The 19503-nt window shown below is 37.4% G+C and overlaps 1 protein-coding gene and 1 pseudogene across 3 annotated transcripts in view; both read right to left on the minus strand.

Annotated features, from left to right (window-relative positions):
• The window catches only part of SCAPER (S-phase cyclin A associated protein in the ER), a 504168-nt gene that overhangs the window by 454006 nt on the left and 30659 nt on the right, over nucleotides 1-19503 (minus strand). For 2 of the 3 annotated variants that reach the window (XM_019441358.2, XM_019441356.2), the window contains exon 4: nucleotides 12242-12439. The exons of the other annotated variant lie outside the window; for it this stretch is intronic. In XM_019441358.2, the coding sequence (XP_019296903.1) occupies nucleotides 12242-12439 (198 nt within the window). The remainder of the gene's footprint in view (nucleotides 1-12241; nucleotides 12440-19503) is intronic. 3 annotated transcript variants of the gene reach the window in all.
• Nucleotides 15649-17691, minus strand: LOC109262559 (heterogeneous nuclear ribonucleoprotein A1-like; annotated as a pseudogene).

Genomic DNA, 19503 nt, shown 5'->3' on the forward strand with positions numbered 1-19503 from the left:
CAGAAGAATGAAACTAGACCACTTTCTTACACCATTCACAAAAATAAACTCAAAATGGATGAAAGACCTAAATGTAAGACAGGAAGCCATCAAAATCCTCGAGGAGAAAGCAGGCAAAAACCTCTTTGATCTTGGCCGCAGCAACTTCTTACTCAACACGTCTCCGGAGGCAAGGGAAACAAAAGCAAAAATGAACTCTTGGGACCTCATCAAAATAAAAAGTTTCTACACAGCAAATGAAACAATCAGCAAAACTAAAAGGCAGCCAACAGAATGGGGGAAGATATTTGCAAACGACACATCAGATAAAGGGTTAGTATCCAAAATCTATCAAACTCAACACCCAAAAAACAAATAATCCAGTGAAGAAATGGGCAAAAGACATGAATAGGTACTTCTCCAAAGACGACAGCCAGATGGCCAACCGACACATGAAAAAATGCTCAACTTCACTCATCATCAGGGAAATATAAATCAAAACCACAATGAGATACCACCTTACACCTGTCAGAATGGCCAACATTAACAATCAGGCGACAACAGATGTTGGCAAGGATGTGGAGAAAGAGGATCTCTTTTGCATTGTTGGTGGGAATGCAAACTGGTGCAGCCACTCTGGAAAACAGTATGGAGGTTCCTCAAAAAATTAAAAAAAGAACTACCCTACGACCCAGCAATTGCACTATTAGGTATTTACCCAAGGGATACAGGTATGCTGTTTCAAAGGGACACATGCACCCCCATGTTTATAGCAGCACTATCAACAACAGCCAAAGTATGGAAAGAGCCCAAATGTCCATCTATGGATGCATGGATAAAGAAAATGTGGTGCATACATACACACACACACACACACACACACACACACACACACACAATGGAGTATTACTCGGCAATCAAAAAGAATGAAGTCTTGCCATTTGCAACTACGTGGATGGAACTAGAGGGTATTCTGCTAAGCAAAATTAGAGAAAGACAAATATCATATGACTTCACTCATATGAGGACTTTAAGACACAGAACAGATGAACATAAGGGAAGGGAAGCAAAAATAATATAAAAACAGGGAGGGGGTCAAAACATAAGAGACTCTTAAATATGGAGAACAAACAGAGGACTACCGGAGGAGTTGTGGGAGGAGCAATGAGCTAAATGGGTAAGGTGCATTAAGGAATCTACTCCTGGAATCACTGTTACACTATATGCTAACTAATTTGGATGTAAATTAAAAAAATAAAATTGAAAAAAAGAGAAACTCATTGATAATAATAAAATAGAAGGGGACTTTAACACCCCACTTAAAGCAATGGACAGATCATCTAAGCAGACAATCATCAAGGAAACAATGGCTTTGAATGGCACATTGGACCAGATGACTTAACAGATATATTCAGAACATCTCATCCTAAAGCAGAATACACATTCTTCTCAAGTGTACATGAAACATTCTCCAGAATAGATCACGTACCAGGTCACAAATCAGCCCTCGACTAATACAAAAAAGATCAAGATCATACCATGCATATTTTCAGATCACAACACTATGAAACGACATCAACCCCAAGAAAAAATTTGAAAAGCCATCAAATACTTGGAGACTAAAGAACATCCTACTGAGGTGAGTGGGTGACTCAGTCGGTTAAGTGTCCGACTTCGGCTCAGGTCAGATCTCATGGTTTGTGGGTTCGAGTCCCACGTTAGGCTCTGTGCTAACAGCTCAGAGCCTGGAGCCTGCTTCAGATTCTGTGTTTCCCTCTCTCTGCCCTTCCCCTGCTTGTGCTCTCTCTCTCTCTCAAAAATAAATAAACATTAAAAAAAAAATTTAAAGAACATCCTACTAAAGAATGAATGGGTTAACCAGGAAATTAAAGAAGAAATTTTATTTTTTTTATTTTTATTCTTTTTATTTTTAGTTTATTTTTTTTTCAATATATGAAATTTATTGTCAAATTGGTTTCCAAACAACACCCAGTGCTCCTGTTGTATGGAAACCAATTTGACAATAAATTTCATATATTGAAAAAAAAAAAAAAAAAACCAGCCTGCAATACATAAGATCATGGTCTGGCCCCTATGTGGCTTGGTAGCCTCTTCCCAGACCAGACCTCTCACCCTGTTCTGTCACTCAAACCTTCTTACAGCCCCTCAGCGGTGTTCTGCTTCCTCCAACTACATCGTCTGGAAACATTTACTCCTTTTTACACACATGCTTCCTTCTCCCTCTTATAGACTTTGCTCCTAGTCAGGCCTCCTGTCTTAGCTCAAAAGTGTTTTCTTAGGAAAGCTTGCTTTGCCCTTGAATATGGGAAATCTTCTCTTGATCATTACACATAACCCCATGTATCTCTTTTCTTCTGAAGCTTTTTCTTGGGACTAATTTCATATTTTGTTGTGTGACTGAGTCAGAAGTATAGGTGTTCCCATAAGATTCTCAGTCTTAAGAAGGCTGAGAAATGTGTTTCTTTTTTTACCCCATGATCTAACTTCTTAGACACTCAGTTCATAGTTGTTGAAAACAACATTGCATATTCTAAGTAAGGGATAAGCGCCTATAAGCACAGTGCATGGGGATATACAAAGGATGCATGTACTATAATTAGCACCTTCTCCTCAAGGGCAGTTTACTTGTCTTAACTATCATGTCATCTCAAACATGAAAAGAATCTTAAAGTCACCCATTGATTCCCTGTGGCTCCTTAAATTCTGATACCATTATAGACCTTTGATGTCCAAGGAAGCTGATAATCTAGAGCAAAAGCATGTATAAATGGGCCTTTGGGTACCTGTCTTCTCCAGCCTCAGGCCTACTGTGCTGACTACCTGGCTGTGCTGTCCATGTGAATATTTCTGTTCTAATTTTTTTTCTTAAGAAATGAGAATTATGAGAGATTTTACCATTGAAGAAACGCTGTGAGAAGTACAGGGCAGTTGCTGTTACAAAAATCATGTGACAAACAAAAATTCATTGACACTGAACAGTTAAGAGTACATGGCCAGTGCAAAGAGAAGACAAAGTGTAACTCAAGGATACTATTTTCCCTGTAGCTCATTTCGATTCTATGTGTTGATAATTCTGGCCCTGCTGCTTTCTAAAACTGCAAAGTTGGACCTTCTACATCCCAGCTCTGTTTTTAGTTTCAGAATATGTGTAAGCTGTGATAATGTGTGTATATCATAGCTATGAATGTTAATTTCATAATAAAATCTATGAGCATTATAAAAAAAAAACAAAACACCCAGTGCTCATCCCAAAAGATGCCCTCTTCAATACCCATCACCCATCCTCCCCTCCCTCCCACCCCCTATCAGCCCTCAGTTTGTTCTCAGTTTTTAAGAGTCTCTTATGCTTTGGCTCTCTCCCACTCTAACCTCTCTCCTTTTTTTTTTTCCTTCCCCTCCCCCATGGGTTCCTGTTAAGTTTAAAGAAGAAATTTTAAATACATGGAAGCAAAGGAAAATGAAACTACGACAGTCCAAAACCTTTGGGATGCAGCAAAGGCAGTCCTAAGAGGGAAGTTATTGCAATCCAGGCCTTCCTAAAGAAGGAAGAAATGTTCCAAATACACAACCTAACTTTACACACAAAGGAACTAGAAAAGGAACAGCAAATAAAGTGTAAAGCCAGTGGAAGAGAAATAATAAAGATTAGAACAGAAATAATTGATACCAAAAAAAAAACCAAACCTGGTAGAACAGATCAACAAGAGCTGGTGTTTGAAAGAATAAACTAAATTGATAACCCCCTAGGTAGACTTATCAAAAAGAGAAAGGACCCAAAGAGATCAAATCATGAATAGAAGAGGAGCAATCACAACCAACACCACAGAAATTCAAACAATTATAAGAGAATACTATGGAAAATTATATGACAACAAACTGGGCAATCTGGAAGAAATGGACAAATTCCTAGAAGCTCGCAAACCACCAAAACTGTGAAACAGGAAGAAAAAGAAAATTTGAACAGACCCATAACCAGCAAAGAAACTGAAACAGTAATCAAAAAATCTCCCAGCAAACAAGAGTCCTGGCCCAGATGGTTTCCCAGGGGAATTCTACCAAACATTAATACCTTTTCTCCTCAAACTGTTCCCAAAAATAGAAATGCAGTAAAATTTCCAAATTCACTCTACAAAACCAGCATTACCTTGATTCCAAAACCAGACAAAGTCCCCACTAAAAAGGAGAATTATAGACCAATATCCTTGATGAACATGAATGCAAAACTCTTAACAAGATACTAGCTAACTGAATTCCAAAAGAATTATTTACCATGATCAAGTGGGATTTACTCCTGGGCTAAAGTGCTGGTTCAATATTCACAAATCAATCAGCATGATACACTACATTAATAAAAGATAAGAACCATATGATCCTGTCAATAGATAAAGTAACTAACAGCATCCATTCTTGACTTAAAAACCCTCAACAAAGTAGGGATAGATAGAACACACCTCTATCTACATCATAAAGGCCATATACAAAAGACTCACAGCTAATATTATCCTCCTTGGCAAAAAAAAAAAACAAAACTGAGAGCCTTTCCCCTACTGCCAGAAGCAAGACAAGGATGTCTATTCTCACCATTATTATTTAACATAGTACTGGAAGTCTTAGCCTCAGTAATCAGACAACAAAAGAAATAAGGGGCATACAGATCAGCAAGGAAGAAGTCAAAACTTTCACTATTTGTAGATGACATGATACTCTATGTAGAAAAACCAAAAGACTCCACTAAAAACTGTGAGAACTAAGACTGAATTCAGCAAAGTCAAAGGATATAAAATCAATATGCAGAACTCTGTTGTATTTCTATAGACCAATAAAGAAGCACCAGAAAAAGAAATCAAGGAATCTATCCCATTTGCAACTGCACCAAAACCAGTAAGATATCTAGGAATAAAGCTAACTAAAGAGGTAAGAGATCTGTTCTCTGAAAACTATAGAACACTTATGAAAGAAATTAAAGAAGACATAAAGAAATGGAAAAGTATTCCATGTTCATGGACTGGAAGAACAAACATTGTTAAAATGTTTATACTACCCAAAGCAATCCACATTTAATGCAATCCCTATCAAAATACCATCAGCATTTTTCGTAGAGCTAGAACAAACAATCCTAAAATTGCCACGGAATCAGAAAGACTCTGAATAGCCAAAGCAATCTTGGAAAAGAAAAACAAAACTGGAGGCATCAAAATTCTGGATTTCAAGCTATATTACAATGCTGTTGTCATCAAGACAGTATGGTACTGGCACAAAAACAGACACATAGATCAATGGAATAGAATAGAAAACCCAGAAATGAACCCACAACTATATAAGCAGGAAGGAATATCCAATGGAAAAAAGTCTCTTCAGTAAATGGTACTTGGAAAACCAGATGGTGACATGGAAAGAATGAAACTCAACCACTCTCTTACACCATACACAAAAATAAATTCACAATGAATGAAAGACCTAAACATGAAACAGGAAGCTACTGAAATGCTAGAGGAGACCACAGCCAGCAACCTTTTGACCTCCACAGGAGCAACTTCTTGCTAGACAGGTGGCTGAAGGCAAGGGAAACAAAAGCAAACATGAACTACTGGGACCTCATCAAGATAAAAAGCTTCTGGGTGCCTGGGTGGCTCAGTCATTAAGCATCTGACTTTGGCTCAGGTCGTGATCTCACAGTTTGTGAGTTTGAGTCCAATACTGGATGAGCTTGAATACCACTTTGGGCAAGCTCGAGCTCCACTTCAGGCAAGTTCCAGCCCCACTGCTGGTAAAACATGAGCTCCAGGTGAACACCACTTCTCTCTCTCTGCCGCTGGCTCCCTTGTGCCCTCTCAAAAAAAAAAAAAAAAAAAAAAAAAAGATAAAAAGCTTCACAGCAAAGGAAATAATCAACAAAACTAAAAGGTACCCTACAGAATGGGAGTAGATATATGCAAACAACCTTTCTGATAAAGAGTTAGTATCCAAAATCTATAAGGAACTTATTAAACTCCACACCCCCAAAAAACAAATAACCCAGTAAAGAAATGAGAAGGTGTATGAACAGATACTTTTCCAAAGACATCCAGATGGCTAACAGACACATACAAAGATGTTCAACATCAGTCATCATCAGGAAAATACAAATCAAAACCATAATTTCATTTGTGAGGTGAGACACTACCTCACACCTAACAAAATGGCTAAAATTAACAATATGAGAAACAATAGGTATTGGTGAGGATGCATAGAAAGGGGAACCCTCTGGCACTGTTGGTGGGAATGCAAACTGGTACAGCCACTCTGGACAACAGAGGTTCCTCAAAAAACTAAAACTAAAACTAAAACTACCCTATGATCCAGCAATGGCCTATTAGGTATTTACCCAAAGGATACAAAAATACATATTTGAAGGGGTACATGCACTGGAATGTTTATAGCAGCATTAGCAACAATAACCAAACTATGGAGAGAGCCCAAATGTCCATCGACTGATGAATGGATAAAGATGAGATGTGGTATATACATACAATGGAATTTTATTGACCCATCAAAAAGAATGAAAGCTTGCCATTTACAATGACATAGATGAAGCTAGAGAGTACAATGCTAAGCGAAATAAGTCAGTCAAAGACAAATACCATATGATTTCACTCACATGTGGAATTTAAAAACCAAAACAGGCAAGCAAAGGGAAAAAAAGAGACAGAAACCAAGATACAGACTCTAAATTATAGAGAACTGATGGTTCCCAGAGGGTAGAGGATGGGGGGGGGGGGGGGGGGGGTTGAGTTAAATAGGTGATTGGGATTAAGGAGTGTACATGTCATTATGAGCACCAGATAATGTAAGGAACTGTTGTTATCACTATATAGTACACCTGTAACTAATAAAACATTTTTTAAAGTTACACTTATACCTAAATAAATAAGAGTGAAGTATGGTATAAAATGGTATGATGCTTACTCCTAAAAACTAAGATCTTAACTCGGAAAAATCAGATTTAACTAACCCCAGTAATAGTTATGACATGGTAACTGTGAGATCAAGTTATTAAGTTATTCCAAATACCCAAAAAGAAAATAATCTATGCTCTATTGAGTATAATATATATGAGAACCAGGTATAAGAAAGAAAGATTTGTCAACCATAAATCATCAATTAAGTGTCATGTTAAACAGACTAAAATGAAACCTATCTATCTCTAAACTTTAACACTGAATCATAAAATATGAGAAATGAAAGTAGACAGATTAGAAAGATTTAGGAGGTAATTCATTGGACAGTGGCTGGCGTGAGTGAGGTAAAGGGCGGGGGGGGGGGGGGCAGGGTAGAGGCCCATTCAGGAGAGAGAAATACATCTTCAGGTAGAAGAAGAGATCATGAACTTAGTTTTTTTGTAAGTCAGTTTGATATGCTTGTGAGATATCCAACTGGAGGTCCCAACTAGGCAAGTTGGATATACAGGCCTAAAAGTGAGAAGAAAGGTGTAAGCTAGAGATACATACTAAGACTCATCAGCAAATGAATGGTAAATTAAGCCATGGCATGGAGAAAACTGCCAAGAGAGAAAGTATGTGATAGTGAGAAAAGAAGATGGACTAAAAGGAGACTGAATGACCTCCCAACAGTTAAAGATCAGGTGGGAAAAGCAAAAAACCAAAAAAAAAAAAAAAAAAAAAAAAGAGGCAGAAGTAGCGGCCAACAAAGAGGAAAAAATAGCAGAGATTATTTCATAAAAGTCAAAGGAGAGAGTGCTAAAAGAAGAGGGAAGTGGTCAACAGTGTGAAATGCTACTCAAAGATCATGGAAGGAGCTGAAAAACATCTACTGGGCTTAGTAACACTGAGAGGAACAACCACTTTAATAAGAGCTTAAGTGGAGCTCTGATAGGATGTTATACCAGGTTGGAGTAGTCTAATGAGTACCTGGAAGAAAAGGAAATGGAGGCAGCAAATACACAAAGTTCTTCCATGAAACTTGACTAAGAAGGAAAGGAAAAACATGGGGGTGGGATAAGAGATGAAAGGATAAGTAGAGAAAGGGTTTGGGCTTTTATTGTTCTTATTTACTATGGAAGAGAAATAAGCATGTTAAATGCTGACTAGGAAGGAATCTAATAAGGAAAACTGAAGATACAGTAAAGAGAAGAATTTCCCATCACAACTGTGACCTTCAGGGCTGCAACCAACAGCCCATACCTCCTACTTTTCAAAAATAAAAAGGGCAAGGAACTCACTAGAAGGAATTTCAAATTGTTAACACAAATCTTTGCCTTGATCCTATCTACTGTTCTTGAAGGCCAAACTGAAAAGCTTTCTCTCAACTGCAATCATTCATGACCTCTCCAATACCACTTACTTCTTTCATGGCTTTCAGGACATTCCTATTCTCCTGGTCTTCTTCCTATCTCCACGAGTATTCTTTCTCTGTCTCTGGACCTCTATTTTCCCAACTGTGACACTCTCCTTATATCTAAGTATAAAGTTTCTTTTATTTAATTTTAGAGAGAGTGTGAGCAGGAAAGAGGGGCAGAGGGAGAGAGAGAGAAAATCCTAAGCAGGTTCCATGCTCAGCACAGAGCCCAAGGCAGGGTTTGGTCCCACAACCTGGGATCATAGCCTGAGCCAAAATCAAGAGTCAGATGCTCAACCAATGAGCCACCTAGAAGCCCTTGAAGTTTCTTTTTAGTGCGTGTCATTATCTTCCAAAGCATTTCCTCACATCTCAATTTACTCCTTGTTGGACTGAGAAGTCTCAACTCACCAAGATATAAACATAGAATACTTTTATATTTTTCCCTATAACATTACTTAAATACTAAGTTGAATACTAAACTTCTTGAGTATGCTCAGTGAAATTCCACAATTTTCCAATTATATTCAATTATCAAAGCGTAGTTTTTAAATCCCACCTACAGTCAACCTGCCTATTAAGCACAAGTGAGAATTACATGGCCTTTAGCAGATGCTGGTAGTGGGAAGGGTATGGCTTGTTCTCATTGGTTCCTCTCTTCTTCCCCTGTACTCTCCTTCTCACTCTCCTACATTCACAAACTTTATGTGCTTTGCCATGTGCAGCAGCTGTGGGAACAGAGCAATATTCTACTTATAAGAGTTCACCAAATATTAGTGACCTGCTATAGTCATCAGCCTGTCCTTCTCCAGAGACAAAAGTAACGCTGACTGCCAAGAGAGTCAAGTGCTGCCAGGCAGAGATATATCCCTAATCTTTCTCTAACTCAGTCTGAGGTCACTGGTCTCTACTGATCTCTGCAGTAGATGGTGATTTCTGCACAGGTAGCATATGTGGTTCTCTAGGCAGTGTTCAGGTCACCCTGGCTCCCTCTACCCAACCAGTATCTGCCCCAACTCCACCAGCATTTTGCATATTCTCACCTAACCAACTGTCCCCATAGGAAGCCCCTCTGACTACAACATCTTCACCAATGTCCACTCTCCTTCCCTCACATAAATCATCAGACTCACTGGAGGTCCTCTTTACTTGCTCAATGATAACTCCCATCCCATCTCCTTTCAAGACATATTATCGTATAGTCCCTTCAAGCCCAGCTGGCATGAGTTATGCCAGAAAGCCTATAGTGTTATGAAATCTCTAAAGCAGATACATACACCAGTCTCTATACCCAATATTCCAGAGCCACACATCCAGACCCCCCAGGCTAAAATGGGAAACAGGGAAAAGAAAGACAATGTGTACCCAGGATACTTTCCCCCAAACTCATTCAACACATTCCAAAGGCATCAAAATCAGTCAGCATAGCAAAGATCCAGCCAGAGAATAAGATGCCAGTCTCTCATTCTTGCAGCCATACTCACAAACTTTACAAGAAATTCAAAACCACCTCAAACTTTGGTGAGAACAAGGTGAGAGGATGGCTACCGCTTCATTAACTACGTACTCTCTAAAAGGCAATCTGCCCTAGCCCATCCTCTAGCCCAATTTATAAAGGAGATGGGGAAATGCAATGGAGGTGGTTACAGTTTTGCTGAAACGTCAATTCTTAGCAAGTCATACAGGGAAGTGGATGACGGCATAAAAGGCACATCTTCAAACTAAAATAATTAGAAATTTAGCCTCTTGATTATACAGTGGAGCTCTGGTCAGCCATCCTAGCTGAAATAAAAAAGATACTTTCCACTATCAGGCTATACTTAGCATGTGAATTACATAATACAGGTGTTATTAACTGCATTTTACTCATGAGACAAAGAACTGAACTGTGATTACTTAATAAGGCTAAAACACAAAAATCACAAATAGGGGTAAATCTTGTCAGTAAATTCACAAAACAAGAGTTGAATCTACCTGCACAGTGAGGAAAACTCTCTGGGCTTTTTGTCTCAGAAAGGTACTAATCAAATGAGATAAGAAATAAAGCACTTTTATAGTAAGGACAGAGCTAAAGAAAAATAAAAATAAAAGAATTTTAATTATTACACAGCCAGCACATGCTCAGACCAAACTATATCTTTTTACCTCACCACCTGTTAAGTCCTGGATGGGGAGAAGAGCAGAGTTGGGTATGAAAATCAGCTTTTAAGCTCTCAGATTTTATTTCCCAGCATAAGCCTTTGAGCATCTTGGAGCAGTACAAAAAATAAAGAACACATCTGTACTACTCTCTCTTTGTCAAAACCTTCTCTACTTTTATAATCTATACCTTGCACAAAAAAAAGATCTATCATTATTAAATTTTCACAAAGCTTTGGTAGATGAACAAGAGAGACCAAAATTCAGACAGTTGCAAGGGTTTCTGCTCATGGTAGAAACATGATTGCAATTGGTCAAACTCACTTCTATAAAGAAGTACACATGTTACAAACAAATTTTATTTCTTCAACCTTTTGTTGTTTTTAAATACAAAAATCAAAGAATTTCCTGATCTGATTTCTATGGCTTACTTACTAATTTGGATGTCAATTTATTTTTTTTGTTTGTTTTTATTTTTTTGTTTTTGGATGTCAATTTAAAAAAATAAGATTTTAAGTAAACAAATAAATAAATAAATGAAAATAAATAAATAAAAAAGAAATTATCTAGGTCCACATGCTCATTTTACAGAAGAAACTGTAACCTAAAATTAAGGTCAATAGTGTTTTCTACCACAACATGCTGACTCATTAAACTCCAAGGTTATGATTTTGCCTAAACATACTTTTTAAACATAAAAATTTTTACATGGCAATAATAACAAAATTGTGACAAACAGACTATAAATTTGGGTGATTTCAATTACTTTTCATTCTGAAACCTGCTTCTAATGAATGATATTTTTAAACTATTCTAAAACCTATTCTGGCTGTTTCAATTATAGAGGAAACACAGCTGCTGTTTCAACATGTAACTTTTCTTAGACCCTTCATATTTTTCAAAAGTTAAATAATGAATTCCAGGGTTTTCAATCCTGCTCACTGTAAAAACACAAGCTATCTCTATAAAGATATTTCTATGAAGATGTAACACTCTGGTTTTTCTCAAAATAATTTCATTCAGTATTAAATAAGATAGCATATAGTTCTACTTACTAAAAGGTAAGGCTTTTTAGTGAATTTTTAGAAACAGATTGTACTATGTGTTTAATGTCCTATTACAAACACAAGGTTATCTGAAATTGGAAAACACACCTTAGAATGACATCCCAATCCCACCCAGGATCGTTTATGGTTAGCTATCAATCTCACTTTTCCCTGACCACAGTGAATTAGGAGAGTGATCAGAATGGTAGCAGAAAGGGAGCAATGTCCAATTAAAGACATTAAACATGAAACCAAAGAATGTGAAAATCTCACTAGTGCCACCTACAGTACTAATGGAAAATGCAGATAAGAGAGATTTGTAAAATAATTTTATGTGGGGTGTGTGTGTGTGTATCCATCTTTTTGGTTTCTGGCCCAGGAATATGTATTAACACAGCTTTCTACCAAATCTTGCACAGAATATTAAAGTACATAATTAGGTAATACAAAAAAAAAGGGGGGGTACTCAAAAAATCAAAACCAAAAAAACCTGAAGCCATCATAGAAGGAGGGTAGAATAGTGGTTCCAAGGAGTGGGGAAGATAGAGCTGATGAAAGGGTACAAAATTTCAGTTATAAGATGAATAAGTTGTGAGGATCTAATATACAGCATGATGACACTGATAGTTAACAATACAGTACTGCATACTGAGGAAAATGATCATGTCAGGTATAACAAAAATTAGAGAATTTGGCTTTCAGAGTCTCCAGGCAAACCTTACCTTACATTCTACCACACTCTGATCTGATTCACAAGTTTCATAAATTTCATCTACTGCCCGGCGAAGATTGTCAAAAAGAAATGCCCAGTATCTAGCTCTTAGATCAATTTTCCGAGGATGCCGTGCTTTAGTGGGACTTTTATCAAAGTGTTTATCTCCAGTTGTAGATGATGTTATCTTACAGTCTACTCCAACATTCTGGTAAGATAAAACAAAACATAAACGTATAAAAATATTTTGTAAAAGCCTTCAGGGATTGGACTTTTGTATAAAACACATTTTTCAACATAAATACTTAAAAACGTGACATTCTTCTTTTTATCTTATACCACACTGAATTCATCAAAACGAAGCTTCTCATCTTAAAACCAGCAGGTTTTTAAGGACATGTTTTTATTTCAGACATGTCTTACTGAAGATTAGCATGGCTTCAACAGTTAACAGACCCTTAGTCAAAAAGGAGCACTAAAGGACCCATTCTTTGCTCAGTTGCACTGGCAAGCTTGAAAATAAAGATTACATTCTATAGTTTTACAGACTCTACCACAGAGTCATTCCACCAAAAAGCATGTAGTTTACATAAAGACCGAAATTCAAAATGCAAACCTGAAGCTTCTCACTAGAAGTACAAAAGAGTTGCTTATCTTTCTGTGGCTACTTAAACTGAAAAATAAATAAATATTAACCCTCTACTACAGTTAGAGCAACAAACAATCCCAGGTTTCTTTGGGTTGTTTTGTGTGTGTGTGTATCATTCCTGATTGCTTGTTTTTCTTTTTCATAGAAGAGCTCTAGAGTGGACAGTAGCCGAAACAGGCTAATACCCTCCTGTTTTGTTTTAGGCTCTGGTCTTCAATATAACAGCAATTCCTAAACTTCGTAAATCTTTTATAGCCTATCTTTGTTTTACACAGAATCTTTAACACCAAAAAGGAAGCAAATAAAGTATACATACATACACAGACATATACGCATTTGGGAGGTTGAGATGGAGCTGCTTACCCTCCCTCCACAGTCCCCCAACCAGATTTCACAAACGAAAACTAGCAAACATTTTATGTGATAGCCCTAGCCCAGGTCCAAATTCTCAATACTCAAGCAATAAAATTTGAAGTGATTATCAACAATCCACAACATCTTTGCCTCACTTGCTTTCCCAGTTCTTTCTGGCCCTAGTAGTAAATAATTTTATTATTATGGCAAATATCCCTTCCTTGGATTAAACCAAATTCAAAATCCCATTCAACTAGCATCTATCCCAAAGTCAAGCTCAATTCTGTCCACTCTCCTGATAACAGGGACAACAAAACATCATAAAGCAACTTTACATAATCTTCTAACCTCCTTCAAACAATTCATAAACTATGTATTATTAGCTCCACTTTATAGTTCAGAAAACTGAGGTTCAGAGGCTCATTTGTCAAAGATCATATAGCCACAGGAGACCATCTTCCCATTAGAGCTCCACAAAAACACTGCTTACCATTTACACTGCGTGTAATGTAATGCAGGCCCTGTGCTGCCAGCCCTTTACCATACAGCCCAGACCATTTCACTTCTCTTCCCATACACCATCCAAAGTTAAAGTTAATTTGTGAAGTTTCCCAAATTGTGCCTCCTTCATGAAGTTGTTCTACACTGATCAGCAAAGAGCGAGTAGCTTCCTGTGACTTTAGATTCTAATCTTATGAATTTTCAAAAGTACTTTCACTCATTTTCACCCATTTATGCATTTACCTTGTCACGCAACCATGTGTATATGATTCAAACATTTTGCCATCCCTTCTTACAATGTAGAATAGCCACTACTGCTTGCAGGTTAAGATGTTTCTATTCTCTGTGATTGCTCTATGTGAAGCTTTTACTAGGAAAGTTGCTAGTAAGGCAAAAAACTACTACAGTTAGAAAATTCCATTTACAGGGCAATATGCTATGCAAATTTGATGTTTAACTTTGCAACAATAGTAATACTTTATACTTGCATGCTTATTTATATTTTATCAAAGGATTTTGAAGACTTATCATTTAATCATTCCAACAAACTGTAAAGACAGGACAAATATTTATTATTCCTATATAGATAACAAAACTGAGGCTCAGAAAGATTGAATTTTTTAGCAGGTCAAAGGGTGAGTGATGGAACCAGGACTAGAACCTAGTCTTCCAACTTCTACTCCAATGTTCATAAAGCATTTCACATAGCACCTAGCATACAATTAGTGCCCAAATAATGTTAGGTATGATTATAGTGGGAAAGATGAATAAGAGAAGAAATGTGCTCATAGAAAAAAATGGGAATAAACTAATGGCAAAATTGTCAAATTTGTGAAAAAGAGTGGAACAGGTAAATCAAATTGTAGAGATTAAGTCACTATAGAGTTCCAAAGTACATGGCTCTTACTTACCACTGATAAAAATAATAGCAATGATAATAAATAACTGCAGCAGCATCTAACATTCATGGTATACTTGCTATGTGCCAGGCACTGTGCTAAGTGCTTTCCACACAGTTACACTTCATTTAATCTTTGAAGCAATTTTATATAATAGGTAACTTTATTAACTCCATTTTACAGAAGAGAAAACTCAGGTTTAACTAAATTAGGAAATGAACACAAGGTCTCACACTAAGTAATGAAACCAAGATTCAAAATCAGAGAATTATCCCCTTACTACAGCTCACTGTAGTAAGCTTTCAAGATCCTCAAGAAGACAAAGCAATCTAAATTGGTGAGAAAGGTTTGACACAACTGAATTCCGTGACATTATACTGTTTTAATCAATGACTCTTGAGGGAAAGAGGAAGAATAAAGGTAAGGAGAGTGAAAGAGGAGGGGAGAAATTGAGATTTCTGACTCATCTCTCTCAGAAGGGCTCATTGACTCCCCTGATACTCTAATGATGCCTATGGACCAATTCGCAGAAAAGTACATGGGCACATAAAATTCAACATATATTTTCTTGATGTACCTACACTGACACATCATAATCGCCCGAAGATTATAGTTTACCTTACAGTTTACTCTTGGTGTTGGTCATTTTATGGGTTTGGACAAATGTATAATGGCACGTATCCATCATTAAAGTATCATACATAGTATGCTATCTGGAATCTTCTGTGCTCTGACTGTTCTCCCCTCCCTAACTCCACACCCGAACCTCTGGCAACTACTGATCTTTTATTTTTTAAGACACATTTATTCATCATCATGATCAGACTATTACATTTAGCAATCAACAGTATGCATACAAAAAAAAAATCTACATTAAAACCCTTTGTTAGAATGCTTTACACTTTCTACAGAACAGAAACTAAAATAACCTGTTATACAATTAGTCACAAATACGGTCCTCAACTTTTTTGCCCATACACATGAGTATTGCCTAAAATATGTCTTCTTTGTAGCAGCTAGACCCGGCCACACTGTGCTTGGCTGAGCTCACAAATCTGTTGTAACCTGTAGCTTCCCTGTCACTTCTCTGGCTCTCCTCTCCTGCCAAGCTTTGTTTCCTGGCAGTAATTAAAACCTTCTGCCACTGCCATAGTCACTGCTGCTGCTGGAACCTCCATAGATACCTTGGCTTCGTGATTTAATGGCCAGAGCTTCTGCCTCCAAACTTTCCTCCTTTCTTGTGTCCAAAATTTGAAGACTGATTTTTGTAATTGCCAAAATCGTTATAGCTTCCACCACCTCCAAAGTTGCTTCCATCATTACCAAATTACCAAATCCATTATAGCCATTTCCACTGCCACCATATCTACCACCTCCTCAACTGCCACCAAAGCCACCTCGCCCACTCATGTTTCCTCCATGACCACTGTTGTCATTCCCACCAAAACCACCTCCATGACCACCACCAAGGTTTCCAGAACCACTTCAGCCTCTTTGGCTGAATGAAGCACCAGCCATCTCTTGCTTAGATACAGCTTTCCTTACTTCACATTTATGGCCATTCACAGTACGGTATTTTTGAACGACAATCTTATCTACAGAGTCATGGTCATCAAATGTTACAAAAGCAAAGCCCCTTTTTTTACCACTGCCTCAGTCAGTCATGATTTCAATCACTTCAATTTTCCCATACTGTTCAAAATAATCTCTTAGATGATGACCTTCAGTGTCTTCTCTAATGCCACTGACAAAAATCTTTTTCACAGTTAAGTGGGCACCAGGTCTTTGAGAATCTTCTCTTGAGACAGCCGTCTTTGGTTCTACAACTCTTCCATCCACCCTATGTGGCTCTGCATTCATGGCTGCATCCACCTCTTCCACAGTGGCATACGTGGTAAACCCAAAGCCTCTGGAGTGTTTGGTGTTTGGACCTCTCATTACCACACAGTCCATAAGCGTTCCCCATTGCTCAAAATGGCTCCTCAGATTCTCATCAGTTGTTTCAAAGCTCAAACCTCCGATGAAAAGCTTCCACAGCTGTTCAGGCTCTTTGGGAGACTCTGACTTAGACACAATGGTGGTGAGGGGGAAGACTTTAATGATGTTTACTGGGCAGCGTCCACCCCACTGATCTTGTCTCCACAGTTTTGCCTTTTCTAGAACGCCATATAAACATATTGTATGTACCCTTTTGAGGTTGGATTCTTTCACTTGGTAGTAAGCATTTAAAGTTCCTCCATGTCAGGGTGCCTGGGTGGCTCAGTCGGTTAAGCCTCCAACTTTAGCTGAGATCATGATCTCATGGCTCAGCTCATGAGTTCAAGACCCCAAGTCAGGCTCTGTGCTGACGGCTCAGTGCCTAGAGACTGCTTCAGATTCTGTGTCACCCTCTCTCTCTGCCCCTCCCCTGCTCATGCTCTGTATCTCTCTCAAAAATAAACAATTTAAAAATTTTTTTTAAATAATAATAAAGTTCCTCCATGACTTTTTTCTTTTTTTAACATTCATTTTAAGAGACAGAGTGTGAGCGGGGGAGGGGCAGAGAGAGAGAGAGGGAGACATAATCTGAAGCAGGCTCCAGGGTCTGAGCTGTCAGCACAGAGCTGACACAGGGCTCAAACCCACAAACCATGAGATCATGACCTGAGCTTAAGTCGGGCGCTTAACTGACTAGGCCACTCAGGCACCCCCCCTCCATGTCTTTTTATAGCTTGATAGCTCTTTTCTTTTTACTGAATAACATTCCATTGCCTGGATGTACCACAGCTTATTTATCCATTCACCTACTGAAAGACATCTTGGTTTTTTCCAAGTTTTGACAATTATGAATAAAGTTGCTATAAACATCCATGTGCAAACTTTTGCGTGGACATTAAGTTTTCAACTCCTCTGTATAAATACCAAGGACCAGGACTATTCGATTATATGGTAAGAGTAGGTTTAGTTTTATAAGACTTTATAAACTAGCAATTTATAAACTGCCAGACTGTCTTCCTAAGTGACTATACCAGTGTGCATTCTCATGAGCAATGAATGAGAGTTCCTGTGATTCCACATCTTTACCAGCATCTGGTGTTATCAGTATTCCCAATTTTGGCCATTCTAATGGGTGTGTAGTAACATCTCATTGTTGCTTTAACTTACATTTCCCTGATGCCATATGATGTGGAGTATCTTTTCATATGCTGATTTGCCTTCTGTACATCCTCTGGCCTGTTTGTTAATCAGGTTGCTTGTTTTCTTATCATTGAGGTTTTTTATTATTTTAATTCTAGGGCAGTTAACATACAGTGTTGTTTAATCAGTATACTGTACACCTAAAACTAATATAACACTGTATCTTACTATTTGAGTTTAAAGAGTTCTTCATATATTTTGGATAACAATCCTTTAACAAGGGTGTCTTTTGCAAATATTTTCTCCCAGTCTGTGGCCTGTCTTCTCATTCTCTTGACATTGTCTTTTGTAGAGCAAAGCTTTAATTTTAATTAAATCTAGCTTATCAAGATTTCCTTCATGGATCACAAATTTGATATTATATCTAAAATCTCATCACCATACCCAAGGTCATTTAGGTCTTCTATGTTATCAGGAATGTTATAGTTTTTGCACTTTACATTTAGGTTTATGATCCATTTTTTGGTTTAACTTTGTGAAGGGTATAAGGTATCTGCCTAGATTCATTTTTTGCATATGGATGTCCATCCAGTTGGTCTAGCATGATTTGTTGAAAAAACCGTATTTGTTCCATTGTATTGCCTTTGCTCTTGTGTTAAAGAGTAGCTAGCTATTTATGTGGGCCTATTTCTGGGCTCTCTATTCTCTTCCATGATCCATTTACCTATTGTTTTGCCAACAACACATGCCTTGATTACTGTAATTTTATAGAAAGTCTGAAAGTTGGGTAGTGTCAGTCCTCCAACTTTGTTCTTCTTCAATATTTCGTTGACTCCACATACAGTTTAGAACCAGTTTGTCAGTATCTATAAAATAAGTTGTCAGGATTATACTGAATCTACATATAAAGCTGGGAAGAAATGACATCTTGACAATATTCAGTCTTTCTATTCATGAACATGGAATGCCTTTCCATTTATTTAGTTCTTTGATTTCTTTCATCAGAGTTTTATCATTTTTTTCATATAGATCCATACATACATTCTTAGATTTATACTTACGTATTTAATTCAAGGGAGTGTTAATATAAATGGTATTGTGTTTTTAATTTTAAATTCCACTTGTTCATCACTGGTATACAGGAAAGCCACTGACTTCTGTGTATTAATCTTCTACCCTGCAACCTGCTCTAATGGGTTATTAGTTCCAGGAGTTTTTTCTTGATACTTTCAGATTTCTTACATAATCTTATCATCTGTGGACAAAGACAGTTTTATTCCTTCCTTCCCAAGCTGTATGCCTTTTATTTCCTTTTCTTGTCATACTGCATTAGGAGAACTTCCATTATAATGTTGAAAACCAGTAGTGAAAGGGGCATCCTTGCCTTATAACTGATCTTAGTGGGAAAGCTTCTACTTTCTCACCATTAAGTATCACATTAGTTGTAGGTTTTTTTGTAGATTTTATTTTATCAAGTTCAGGAAACTCCCCTCTATTCCTAGCTTCCTGAAGGTTTTTGTCATAAATCAGTGTTGAGTTTTGTCACATGTTTTTTCTGCACCTATTGATATGATAATGTGATTTTTCTTTTTAGCCTGCTGATGTAATGCATTACATTTATTTACTTTCGAGTGTTGAACTAGCTTTGTCCTTGGGATAAATCCCATTTGGTCATAGTGTATCATTCTTTTCAAATATTGTGGGATACAATTTGCTAATATTTTATGGAGGACTGTCTTTCATCTATGTTCG

Source organism: Panthera pardus, unplaced genomic scaffold, assembly GCF_024362965.1.
Source record: "Panthera pardus isolate Hobbes unplaced genomic scaffold, ASM2436296v1 HiC_scaffold_24, whole genome shotgun sequence".
Lineage (NCBI taxonomy): Eukaryota > Metazoa > Chordata > Mammalia > Carnivora > Felidae > Panthera > Panthera pardus.